This window comes from Podarcis gaigeae (genome assembly GCF_964106915.1).
Source record: "Podarcis gaigeae genome assembly, chromosome: 5".
NCBI classification, from domain to species: domain Eukaryota; kingdom Metazoa; phylum Chordata; class Lepidosauria; order Squamata; family Lacertidae; genus Podarcis; species Podarcis gaigeae.
Genome location: NC_139681.1, coordinates 50,838,165 through 50,851,272, shown reverse-complemented (window position 1 = coordinate 50,851,272; position 13,108 = coordinate 50,838,165). Strand labels below are relative to the sequence as shown.

At 39.9% G+C, this 13,108-nt stretch overlaps 1 protein-coding gene across 3 annotated transcripts in view; it reads left to right on the top strand.

Annotated features, from left to right (window-relative positions):
• ATRNL1 (attractin like 1) overlaps nt 1-13,108 on the top strand; it is a 502,266-nt gene that overhangs the window by 86,350 nt on the left and 402,808 nt on the right. For all 3 annotated transcript variants that reach the window (XM_083741181.1, XM_083741182.1, XM_083741183.1), the window contains exons 11-12: nt 10,086-10,170; nt 11,798-12,006. In XM_083741181.1, coding sequence (XP_083597307.1) covers nt 10,086-10,170; nt 11,798-12,006 — 294 coding nt within the window. The remainder of the gene's footprint in view (nt 1-10,085; nt 10,171-11,797; nt 12,007-13,108) is intronic.

The window sequence follows — 13,108 nt, the reverse complement described above, 5'->3', positions numbered from 1 at the left end:
TTACCAGTTCCATAAATAAAGGTATTTCTGTCAGCATTGACCAGTGGGTGTGTCTTTCTTGCATGCTGCATCGTTCTAATGTGTCTGAAGTTGATTAGACAAAGAGTTTTCTGTGTAATTGGTTCTCCCAGAAATAGTTCCTGAAGTCTGAATGAAATACTCGTTAACTACTGTTATACCCAGATGTAACTGACCTGCATGTTAGAATGCATGTCCCAGGTATGGTCTGACTTATAACTCATACCACCTTGCTGAAGCTAAGCAGGTCTAGTTCTGGTGACTGCCTAGAAACCACATGAATGCCACTTGAGGTTCTATGACAGAAGACATGTGGAATATAAATGTATGAAAATAAATAAATAAAAAATTAATATCATAATGATGTTGAAAATATACAGTTTAATTATATGAAAGCATTAGAGTTTTCTCAGTAATATAGTAATTCTCAGTAATATAGTACTTTACATGCTATGTAGTTTTTTCTTGGACACAAAGAAAGATGTCATAATATGTGGTAATCTTAAAGACAAATAGCTAAAAGTAGATTTTTGAGGGCCCCCCCATTGAGGTGGATTTCAGGAATATGGGAATGTAACCACATGGATGAGATTAGTAACAAATGGGAGGAAAGGGAGGTTTCTGAAACGATATAGGCTATAGAAAATACCAGCTGAGAAGTTGAAAGGAATAGGAACAATATAGCAAATGTGTGCTCCAATCTAAAGAGATCCATCTATATAAGCAAGCTTCTGTGTTTCTGTTAACAGCTGGATCAGGGGCAACAGGTGCAAATTGGATATGCACCTCAAAATTCATGCTGGAATGAGCATCTGAGTGTGAATGCCATCTTATCAGATATGCATTGCTTTCAGTGAGATATACATTGCTATCAATATTCTGGGAAAAATTATTGTGCCTAAACACATTAAGTGCTGCTAGACCTATATCAGATCACTAGTCTCCACAAGCAGTTCTGGTTGTCTCCAGAATGCATGTTGTAGAGTGGAAAGGGTGGATAGAGTCAAAGGGTCAAAGAAGTGGATAGAGAGAAATTCCCCCCCAATAATACTGGAAGTTGGGGTCTTCCAATAACGTGAATGCTGGAAGATTCACAGTAGACTAAATAATGTAATTCATCACACAGAGCACATAGTTAAAGTGTAGAATTTACTCCCACAAGATGTAGTGATGGCTACCAACTTGGATGGCTTTAAATTTATGATGCTAGTAGCCACAATATTTATATGCTACCTCCACTATTGGGAGAGAACTGTTAGCCTCATGTTCTGTTTGCAAGCTTCCCATAGGCATCTGGACTAGACGGACCTATGGCCTAATCCTGCAGTGCTCTTTGTATGTTCTTACAAAGAGCACTGCAGGATCTGGAAAATCTCCACGTTTGACATTCTCACAATCCTATTGAATTTTCTTAGCAAAAGTTATTGTTTATATTGGGGAGTAGGAAAATGTGCCTACTGTTAGTGACCCAGTCTTTTCTAATAGTTCTTTGATATTTGAAATCAGCATATACCCAGATGTTTTTGAAAACACATAAAGTGGGTCCTGATATGAAGTTTCAGATTATATTATTAAACTTATTAGTACTTTTTTGCCACAGGCAACTCACAGTGACTTACAAAAATATATATAATAGGTTTATTACATTTGTCACAGCCTCGTTAGCAGGACTTTATTAGACTGAGCTGAAGAAATATGACAGGAAGAAAGCCTTTCCTTAAATTGCTGTTTGCTTAAAAGTTTCCTGCTATGTACTTCAGTGTTGGTTTGTAGACTTGGTTTCTTTCTTTCTTTCTTTTCTTTCTGATTTTGTTGATTTACAAAAGTGTGTGCAATGTCTCTCTCTCGTATTCCCCCCCCCCCCCATGTAACATTTTTACAAATCCGTTTCATTTGTTGAGACATTAGGAAGAAAAGGGGGAAAGAGGTGGAGGGGGGAAAAGATGGGTGTTTCTATTTTACTTACTATATGTAGAGTTTGGTGTCAGTGTTGCTTGTGCGGGTTCTTTGCTGTTCACTTGTGTTCCTTTGGTGGTGAGAGAGGCTGGGGTTGTCTTAGGGCTTGGTTTCTGAAGTGAAAAGAACACCAATGTAGACCAGTTCCCCTGGGCCAATTTTGCTTAAGCACACATCTTTACTCATGACATCCTATTTTGTTTCTTTCAACTGCCTGCATTATCGATATTTCAAATATGTTTGAATTTGATTACAACTTTAATACAGAGAGTTCTGTATTAATTTATTATGGGAAGAAGTATTGAATTGTTTAAAGGCTGTGTTTCTTCTTTGTAACACTGAATTAAAATGTGTAGGCCCCATGAGTCACTTCAATTGATTACCCCTAATGGTTATATTTTCTTGTCACATAATATAGAAATGGAAATCAACTATGTGTGTACTGGGACAGTCATGAATGTAATGCTAGACACTTTGCATAATTTATCTTTTTTTTTTAACATAAAATTAACAATCTGCTTTATTTTGAAGACTGTAATGTTACATTATTTCTGCTCCTAGATAATTAAAGCACTTAACATATATTATATATAATTTTTACCAGTCTCATTTTCCATGCATTATTAATCTGATAGAATACAAATGGAACAGATATAATTTCTTTCTTATTTTAAAATTCATGTAAAGATTAATTAGATGCAAGTTTAATCTTCCACGCCATTCCCTTGGCCAGATTAAAACATACTCCTATGTTTCTGAGTGAAAATTCTCACTTCTAAAAGTAGCAATATGTGTATATCAGAGATAAGCAGTTTCATCCAAGTCCATTATGTGTTTGATTAAAAACAACCGTATTAATTCAGATGATACCCAAATTGCATTTTTAAAGCTGATAATTGCCCTGTAGTCCCTTTCCTTTGCCCAGGGCCTCACAGGTTAGTATAGATTTTAAACATAGGCAGTTGCCTTTATAGTAAGCCCGGCCATTGGTCCACTTAGCTTAGCATTGTCTACACTGACTGGCAGCAGCTCTCTGGGAAAGAAGCCTTTCCCAGGCCTGCCTGGAGAAGCCAGAGGTTGTACCTGGGACAGTCAACTGAGTCTTCTGGGGGTGGGAAGTCACTCTAGAATCCTAAATGGAGTCTAGACCAACCTAGTGTAGAATTCAGCACCAGTACATGAATATAAGACTCAACAGTGGTTGGAAACTATTGATCACATACTTCTTTGCTTAAATGTTAGTTTCTACTTCAAATTCATGACAATTGTAGTTTAAATACACTAATTTAATGTAGCTACTGCTTTATTCTTCAGAGATACTCACTGTTACAGAGGGGCTGCTTGGCACCATCCTGCCCCTGCCTGGTCTGGATGTTTTTTGACCACATCAGTGTAATTTTTTGCCTGTTTGCCTGTTTGCTTTGTGTGCTTGAAGGTTAGAGTGAGGTGTTTGCTGATTGCTGAGGATTGTTATCTGATTACTAAGTGCAGCTAATATGTGTGTGGGCCAAAACCTTTACTGAACTATAAAGCAGACCTAGCTGTGTACAGTGAGGTCAATGCCAAAGAGGCAATGCCAAAGGGATTTTCTTCTTTGGATCATCACTTCAGGGATTCACAGGAGCATCCCCACAGGGATTCAAGGCCAGGTCCTGTAGGACAAGCAGGGCTGTTATCCCTAACCCAGCGTGAGAGGCTACATAGCCAGAGGCAGCAGGTGTCTGATTCTGGTGCAGTTTCCTTGAGCAGGAGGCAGGCAGACAAGTTTAGTTAATCTAATTACAGTCTTCTGCCTGGTACTGTAGGATGTGCTTGTTATTATTAGTCCTTAGCTTATCATCTTTGGCCGTAACACCTGTCCTTTACAAAGTGTTATTGGATGGTGGTGCTAAGATGTGTCTGGGTCTGTATGTGTCAGAGAGTTACAGTGATACCTCAGTTTCAGTGGTTGTGGGCAGGGAGAGATATAGTTTGGGTGGAGGGCTGATTACCATTTTGGGTGAAGGCCTAGATGTCTTGTCTTTGTTCCCCTTCTCAGCCCCTACACTCATTCAGCAGTTCATGGTATCCTTCCATTGAGTCAGGTGGTGCTATTACTTAATGCCAGGTTGGTCCAGATCAAGACTATGCTCATGCATGATTTGATTATGGAAGAAAGGGCTGACTTGGACTTGGATGGATGAGCTGGGTGGCCCTGATCTAACTCAGCTGTGCCACCTGGGTACTTGGTATAGTGTGAGATCAGACTGAAAGGTTGAGGGGGTGGCTTCCCTGATTGAGCTGGTTGAAACAGTTTTCAGTGTGGTGTTGGATGACTCAAGGGTGATAATCCACACATAGACGTCTAATGGGCTAGCTTGAGACTTAATGGCTTCAGTGGCAACCATGAGGCTTCCTCAAAGAGTCTTCTCTCCAACATATCAAGCAGGGCATGCCCTTGATGTAGTCTCCCCCCCCAAATAATAAGAAAGATGGACTGAAGGTATAGCATGCATTGCTCTCCCTTGTTATGGCTGGACCATTGTTTGGTGAAGTTTGGGTTGCGAAAGTTTAATGTTTCCTTGGGAGCAAGCTGCATGAAGACTAGACAAATTGTGCAAATCTCACTAGAAAATCTATCAATCATAGGTCAGTGCTCATAATCCTGCCTACCTGGCAGTGTGGGCAACAAAGAGGGCTTACTCCGCAGCCTGCATTGCATCCTTGCAATGACAGGGAAAGGACCCCTGGAACCTTTGAAGGACATGCTGTGACTGACTGGCTTCACATTTTGATGACAAAGTTGCTCAACATCAGAGTGACCTTGACTCAGCCTGGGGCCCACACACCGAAGGAACTGTCCTTTTCCATGTGTTCACAGTGTATGACTTAAGGAAATCTGTGACACAGAACATGGCCTTTACCACATTTGGTTACATTTGTGAAATGACCTGCCCAATGAGGTTCAGAGCTATTCTGCTTCTATGACTTTCTCCTCTAGTAAGCCTTTGGCTGGTGAGTAAACAGTGTTGCTTCTATGGATGATTTTTTTTTTTTCAATGCTTATTTTCTGAAAGTTGCTTTGACATTTGGAGAGATATGGTAAGAATGTTTTAAAATAAACCCAAGCTGCCAACATGTTGCTTTATGACTCTAAATACTAGAAACTTACCGTACATACTCGAGTATAAGCAGACTTTTTCAGCACATTTTTTATGCTGAAAAAGCCCCCCATGGCTTATACTTGAGTGAGGCGGGTGGAAGCGGCGGAGGGACGAATGGCCCAAAAGGGAGCCCTTTCTTGCCGCTGGTCCCGCCACCGCCGCCCGCCTCTCGCAAAGGCATGCATCTACCGGGATATACCATATTTTTCGCTCTATAGGACGCACTTTTCCCCCTCCAAAAATGAAGGGGAAATGTGTGTGCTTCCTATGGAGCGAATGCAGGCTCCTTGGCTTTGCTGCGACGTGCCTGACCTGGAAGCCGGAGGAGGAACAGAAGGAAATCCTTCTGTTCCTCCTCCGGCTTCGCAGTGTCCTGGAAGCCAGAGGAGGAAAAGAAGGGTCTCCTTCTGTTCCTTCTCCAGCTTCGCTGAAGGGGCGCTGCACCTTCTCCCTCTCTGTGCAGTGCCTCTCCTGTGAAGGAGAGGCGCTGCACAGAGAGAGAGAACTGTGCAGCGCCCCTTAAGTGACGCGCCTGTCCTGGAAGCCCGAGGAGGAACAGAAGGGTCTCCTTCTGTTCCTTCTCCAGCTTCGCTGAAGGGCGCTGCACCTTCTCCCTCTCTGCGCAGCGCCTCTCTTGTGAAGGATAGGCGTTGCGCAGAGAGAGAGAGAACTGTGCAGCGCCCCTTGAGCGACGCGCCTGTCCTGCCTTCTACCTTAGCCCTGCGCAGCCTCTTCGGGCAGGGGGAGCCTTCATCCCGCTGCCCTGAAGAGGCTTGGCGCGGTTATCCCAGAAGCCAGAACAGCCACACGGTATCCCAGAAGCCAGATCCCTCTTTCTGTTCTGGCTTCTGGGATTCAGAATAATTTTTTCTTGTTTTCCTCCTCCCAAAACTAGGTGCCCCTTATGGTCCAGTGCGCCCTATGGAGTGAAAAATACAGTAGTCTACCTGAAAACCCTTATGTATGCCACCCTGAGTTCCATCATGAGAGTGTAATGGAGAAATATTTTGGAGGGGGTCCAGGTTTCTGAGAAAAGTTTTTAGAATTTCATATTTTGCTTTATTAAATACCGTATATACTCGAGTATAAGCTGACCCAAATATAAGCCGAGGCTCCTAATTTTAGCACAGAAAACTGGGAAAACTTATTGACTCGAGTATAAGCTGGTTCACCACACCACAAACCTGGTGGTGGTGGCGGCAGTAGAAGAAGAACAAGCAGCCCAAAAGGGCTGCTTTTGGGCTGCTCGTTCTTCCGCAACTGCAACCGACAGTGGCAAAGGAGGAGGCAGGAGCAGCCCGAAAGGGCTCCTTTTGGGCCGCTCGTTCCTCTGCCGCAGCCTCTGCCGCTTGCAAGAGCAGGCATAGGAGCCACAGTTGGGAGAGGCACAGCGCAGCGCAGTGCCTCTCCCAACCGCAGCTACTGTGCCTGCCCTTCTAAATTCTAAAAGCTTTTCTCAGAAACCTGGACCCCCTCCAAAATATTTCTCTATTACACTCTCATGATGGAACTCAGGGTGTCATACATAAGGGTTTCCAGGTAGACTATATCGCGGTAGATGCCAAAGAATTTGATGCTAGTTCATAAGAGCATGATAAAGTGGCAAGGTGTTGGGGTTTTTGTGTATGTATAAACCATGGGTTTATAAACATTAGGTTTACTGAAATGAATCTAATATAGTTTTTCCGATATGGAAGGAAGTTTCTGTACTGAAACTGGTGTTTTGTGAATTACTTTATTTTTGTTTGTGTTTAACTGTTTCCTTTCTTGGTATTAAAATAGATTTTTCACAGCTGAAATAGAGGTGCTCCATATCTTTTTAAAGCAACAATTAATATCAATATTGCCACAAACCCTTACTCATGTTGATAGAAAAAATGGAGTGGGGGACGACCTACCTTTGTACAAAAAGATTGTAATTGAGTGAATTGTTGACCTGTTTTCTCCCAAAATGTAAAGTAGCAGTTGCAATTAATTACATTTTATGTATTTGTGAGTACTTAGAAGTCATAAATTTAGCTCTGGTGCAATCTGCAGCAGCAAATTGGCTTTAGTGCTCCAGCATTAGAAAAGCAACATCATACCCATATAGGACACTAATTGCTTCATTTAGTTGAGAAAACCAAGCTTCTTTGTTTTTTAAGGGTGTTTGGGGGAGAATCTTTTGTTATATGTAGGCTGTAGTGTAGACTGTTATACCTGTAGTTAAAATTTATTGTATGCTATTTCAAACAGGCCTGGCTTTGTGTTTTGCTGAGAAAGGGCCCTTTTTTATGACACGAATAAAGACAGGGATTTATTTGACATGAAGTAAACTGGAAAAGAAGTTTCCTATACTTGTGCCAAACTTCAACGATATTTTATTTGTTGTCTTGCCATCCAGAGTCCTGAAGCACTAAGCCAAACAAACAGATATTTTAAGTCCACAATGACTGATGTTACCTGGTAGTCCCCGGCACAGACAAGCTGGAAGTAATTTTTTATTTTCAGTGAAACTCAATTATCTGAATGTAATGTGTGCACCTCCTATAATTCCATTCTAGTGCAATGCTTTATAAAATACCATTTATAATTAGTTGAATTTCTGAGGTCCCTGAGGTCACTTTGTTCAGAGAAGGTGTACACATACTAATAAATTTACCTTGGAAATATATGTATTTGGAATATATGTCTAAAGCGAACAGACTTGTATACATTTTACACTGTCTAAACGTTCACATGGTTTGCCTTAGGCAAGGACTGGTTGAAACCGGTTGCACAGAAGACAAATAATATTGTAGCCTGTGTTAAGTGTATATCTGCTTTGAAATGAATGCACTTGATGTGAATGAATATGTGCTTCATAGAAAAGCTATACTCGGGATTTTTAAAGCTAAGCAAAACTATTTTTCTAGCATAGAGCTCTGTTCAATGTTCAGCAGTTATTGAGAAGGCTAGGGAAGATAAGAAGAAAGGCTATTTATATCATGTTTCTTTTTCTTTCTATACTCTATTGAAAAGACCTGCCAGTTTGACAAATAACACGAGCAAGCAAGGAATTATTATATCTGGAGGCTGCAAGGTTTCCTTATCTTAAACTTGGCTTTTAATAATTATATTTGTGTGGTTTTTTTGGTCAGTGCTAAATCCCACCTTTTTACCCCCTAAGAAAAAGAATGCAAAGAAAGCCCTTGAGCTAGCCCACCGCCTGATCAAATGAAAATGTATTGTGTGTGTGGCTTTTATTTGCAGGCTTCCCCCCCTCCCCGGTCACTATACACATAGATCTTCTTATGTGCTCCAGTAAGCTGTCTGAAACATCCACTGAAATATAGGAACTGGAAGACACTTGAATTTATAGCATAATTGAAGGATCTTGCTGGGAAGCTGTTGTGATAAAATATGTCTGCCTTGTATAGTTCTCATGAAAAAATGTTCCTGAAATAGAATTCATAATTGTTCATCACTTTTATTTTCCTATAAATAATATAACTATCTAAGGCTCATGCAATCTAAATAGTATAAGTGCATCTAGGGGTTTCATGCATTGGAATATGGGAAATACCCAACCCGTTCTTAATACCACCCAAGCCTTGTCCTGCACCCATTCATTGTTGCGCTATTATTGGTGGTGACATTCTTTTAATGCTCAGACATTCCTGATGCTACTTATTACTGCCTGCCCCACTAATAGGAAGATAGTGAAATTATGAACCACAGTAATCTTGGCAGGTTCATGGTCTACTGAGGAGTCTAGGTGAAGGTTTTTAATTGACACATTCTAGTTTTTTATTTGCACAGGTGTTGAGCCATAAGGCAGACTGATAACTTGCTTTTTGCGAGCAAGAAAGGGTCTGAAAGGGTGTGTGTTGATGTTGAAGGATAGCATAGCTTCTGGTCAGAGGCCATAACTGCCTGATTTAATATGGAATCATTGAATGAAAGGACTAGCAAGGGCATGAGACCACGAAAGTGAGAATCTTGGACAAAAATGGAGATAATGTAGATTGGTTGCAGAGTTATGTTGTAGTGTAAATATTGATCTGGTTTGCTTGGGATAAGTGTTCTCAGGAAGTGAGAATTGAACCAATGCATCTGAGATAGCACAACAGCAAGCAGACTTTGGTTTAGGATAGGGATGGGGAACTTGTGGTCCTTCATATATTATTGGTACTCCAGCTCCTCTCAGCCCCAGACAACCTGACCAATGATTAAGTATGATGGTCCTCCAGTTTTGGTTTAGGACCTCTGGTAGTATACCTCTGAGATTTTAATGCTATTTCATGTTAAGGATTTAAAAAACAAAACCACATTTAATGAGGATTTTATCACATTGCAAAATACGCTGTTATAGTGGTGTGTGAACTAAAAAAAACCCTTCAAAATGAAAGCCTCCTTCATCTTAGCAGCACATCAGTATGGTTATTTGATTATTTTAATAAGGTATCACTTTGTGTCTATTTGAAAAATCGATGGCATCTTCAAACATGCCACTATACTCAGATCCCTTAGAGCAAGTCCAATGCTTTTACAACAAGGAATATGACACACAACATCGGATGATTGAACAGTGCTATTCCTTCACACTTCCAGTTTGGTTTTATTTATGAATTTATTTAGAACAGGAATGAGCACCTTCTTCAGCTGGATCCTCCCCAAGCAAGTAGCTGGGGGCTGGACAGCCCTGGCCATTATGTCACTGCTGAATCCCCGCATCTTGGCTGGGTATCCTTTCAGTACTAAAAGTGAGAAAATGTTGGAGGCCTTTCTGGTTACACAGAAGCTTCTATGGGAAGCTTCCTTTAACCTATCATACATGTATGTGCCTTATGTCCTTATTTTGGGGAGGGTGCATATGAAGTACTTGGGACAAGTGAAAGTAAATGCTAGTGGTTGTTGATTTCAAAATGTCAGTTATTTCTAATACTGAGCTATATCTTCTTGAACCTTAGTAAGAGGAAATCATATTATCTTACCTTGTCTTACTAGCTTGTGATGAATGGAAAATTCTTCCAAAACCTAATCTTCATCGTGATGTGAACAGATTTGGTCACTCTGCAGTTGTCAGCAATGGGTAAATATACTTTTCTAAAAATGAGTCAAAAGAAAATAAATATATTCTAACACATTATCTTAAATATACATTTTTAATGAACAACTGATGTTCTTTGTTATCTTATTAATGATGAGCTTATGAAAGCCAGAGTTGTGTAGTCTACTTGAACTGGGAAGACCTGAAATAAAATCCTCATTTAGCTATGAAGTTTGCTGGGTATTTTCAGCCATTTACTTTTATTTTGGCCTAATATGGCCTCGCAACACCACTGTGAAGACAAAAGAGTCATGGGAACCTCTGTTTCATTGAACTGACTCCCTTGGTTTGAGGGGGGGACGACTGCCAATTTTGTTCACCTGATTGAGAAGATAGAGAAAAGAGAGCTGAAATTGTTTGGATAGGATCTACAAATCTTATGCTATGTTATTTATTTCATTTAAATAGTTACGGACAGTCTTTCTGTGTAAAGCTCTCTCATTGTGATTTACATGATACAAATTTCCAAAATATAACAGTAATACAAAATATAAATAAAAAATAATTTCAAAAATAACTTTATGCTACATCAAGTTTAAAAGTATAATGATTAAATTTGGAGTTTGACATTTCTTGGTACCTTGGAACAAAAGTATGTTCAATTATAATTAGCTTCCTGACCTTGTTATTACACTGGGGTGGGATTAAAGCAGTGGTAATGTACCGATATATAGTTAGCATACACAAGAATATTGGAAGCTGTTTGAAATCGATACCATTGATATACTATATTCATCAGTGCTTGAGGGGCAGGAGAGGTGAGAGGAAGTGGAAGAGTTTCATTTCAAAGTAAGCCAGAGTACAATTTGTTCTATGCGTCATTTAGCACCTTTGTAAGAACTGTATAATCTATTGGATAACAAGCATGGATTGGTATACATACAATAAAATAATTGTAGTTGTTTATCACTACCATGATCCTGCTGGCCAATTTTTAGACAGTTCAACCCTACAGTTCCACATGATACAGATCTTACTGTTCAAGAGTGCTATCAAAGCTCTGGAAGAGTTTATTGGGTGCTACAGGGGACTCTTTGGGGAGGAGGGAAAGAAAAAGATTGGTTGTGCAGGCTGCCTACCACTCCCACAAGTGGATACAGCCTGCTATAAATGATGTCAAAACTCCTAATAAATGTGAACATACTTTCAAAAGGGTTTTCAGATATTCTTTGTAACTTGATGCACGGCAGAGGCAGACAGACACTCAAACAGACAGCTTCAACTTTCTTCAAGACTCAGAGAGCTGCTTTTGAAAGTGCCTGCCTCACCTGGATCAAATGATTTTTTTTGAAATTTTTGTGTAAGCCTATTCCGTATAGCATTCATTGAAAAAGTGTGAGATTGTTTTAGGTTCACCAGAGAATGTGAGCTACAGAGTGTCAGGCTAGGCTTCTCTGCCCCCTCCATCACCCTATATATTTTGTTTTATTTCTTTCTGATGCTAACCAAAACAGTGGGATCTTCCGAAAGGAGGTTAGCTACACACTTCTTAGGACTAGTAAGTGTGAATACTCTCTCACATAAAATGGAGATGGCAAATGAGGCAAGAGTCGTGGCCTTGGATGATTCATGTCCTAAAATCACAATATTACTTTCTATTACTTTATAGGTCCATGTATATATTTGGAGGTTTTTCAAGCGTTCTGTTAAATGACATCCTTGTGTACAAACCTCCCAACTGTGAAGCATTCAGAGATGAAGAGCTTTGTAAAACTGCTGGGCCAGGGTTAAGATGCTTATGGAACAAAAACCGCTGTGTGTCATGGGAATCTGGTCATGCTAACAACATTCTTAGGGCAAAGTGTCCCAGAAAAACAGGTAAGTGAATTGTCCCTTGGTAATTATTATTTTACTGTAATCATAGCAATGATAGCAGTGCTATGATATCATAGCACTTTCTACAAGTTTAACGAAATGCAAGTATAGACGGATTGGGACTGCATGTGCTGGGGCTGCTCTGTAAATATATTCCGATTGTGAATTTAGAAACAATTTGATAATGTTATATAAATATTCTTAGTATATCATTAGCCTATGTGTTGCTTTATGTTTATCAGATTGTTCTGTTTTGCAACACAGGGGATTTTTGTTGTTGCATAACTCTGTAAATATATTCATCAGGAGGTGTCAAAGTTCCCACATGTGTACATGTGTACCAACTGTATAGGTAAGATCCATGATTGAGCAGGCAGAATCTGTACATGTAGCATTGGTATGCATGGGCTCTTTTGCATTTCTGATGAATGCACGTATGGGACAGGGCCAGCAGCCATAGTCCCACTTCCCCCTTTCTATGCAGGTTCTGTATAAATTTGAAAGGTATTCCTAGAAATGTTTATTAGCATCTATAAAGGTGTTTAGTCCCAGATAAAAAAAGAATCAATGTAGATATATTATTTTAATAATATATTTATACCCTGCCTTTTTCTCTGACAGGGATTCAGGGCATCTTACAGATAAAAATAAGCACAGCTAAATATATAATTCCTTTCGTAAACTGAAAATGATTTACCTCTGCTGAGTGCCATATAAAGATATACATACATACATACATACATACATACATACATCCTTTTATTTGTATGCCACCTTTATATTGTTAAAACCATGCTCAAGGAGACTTACAACATGAAAGAAATTGCATAATTACAAATATAAAAAGTGTTAAGTTGTGGGTGAGTATATCAGACGACACAGCGATTCTTCAAACAGCTCTTGTTTATTCACAGGCCAGAACAGAACTGAACTGAAGGGTTCAGCCAGCCTGCTCATATAGAGCTCCACTACAATGCAACTGTAACCATTTTCTGTAACTATCCAATCACTGAACGTCACTTTCAATCCCCTATTTGCATATGTGGACCTGAGTGAAAACTATCTACAGTATCCCCCTGCTGGCCCAGGGTGAGAACTTCAGTAC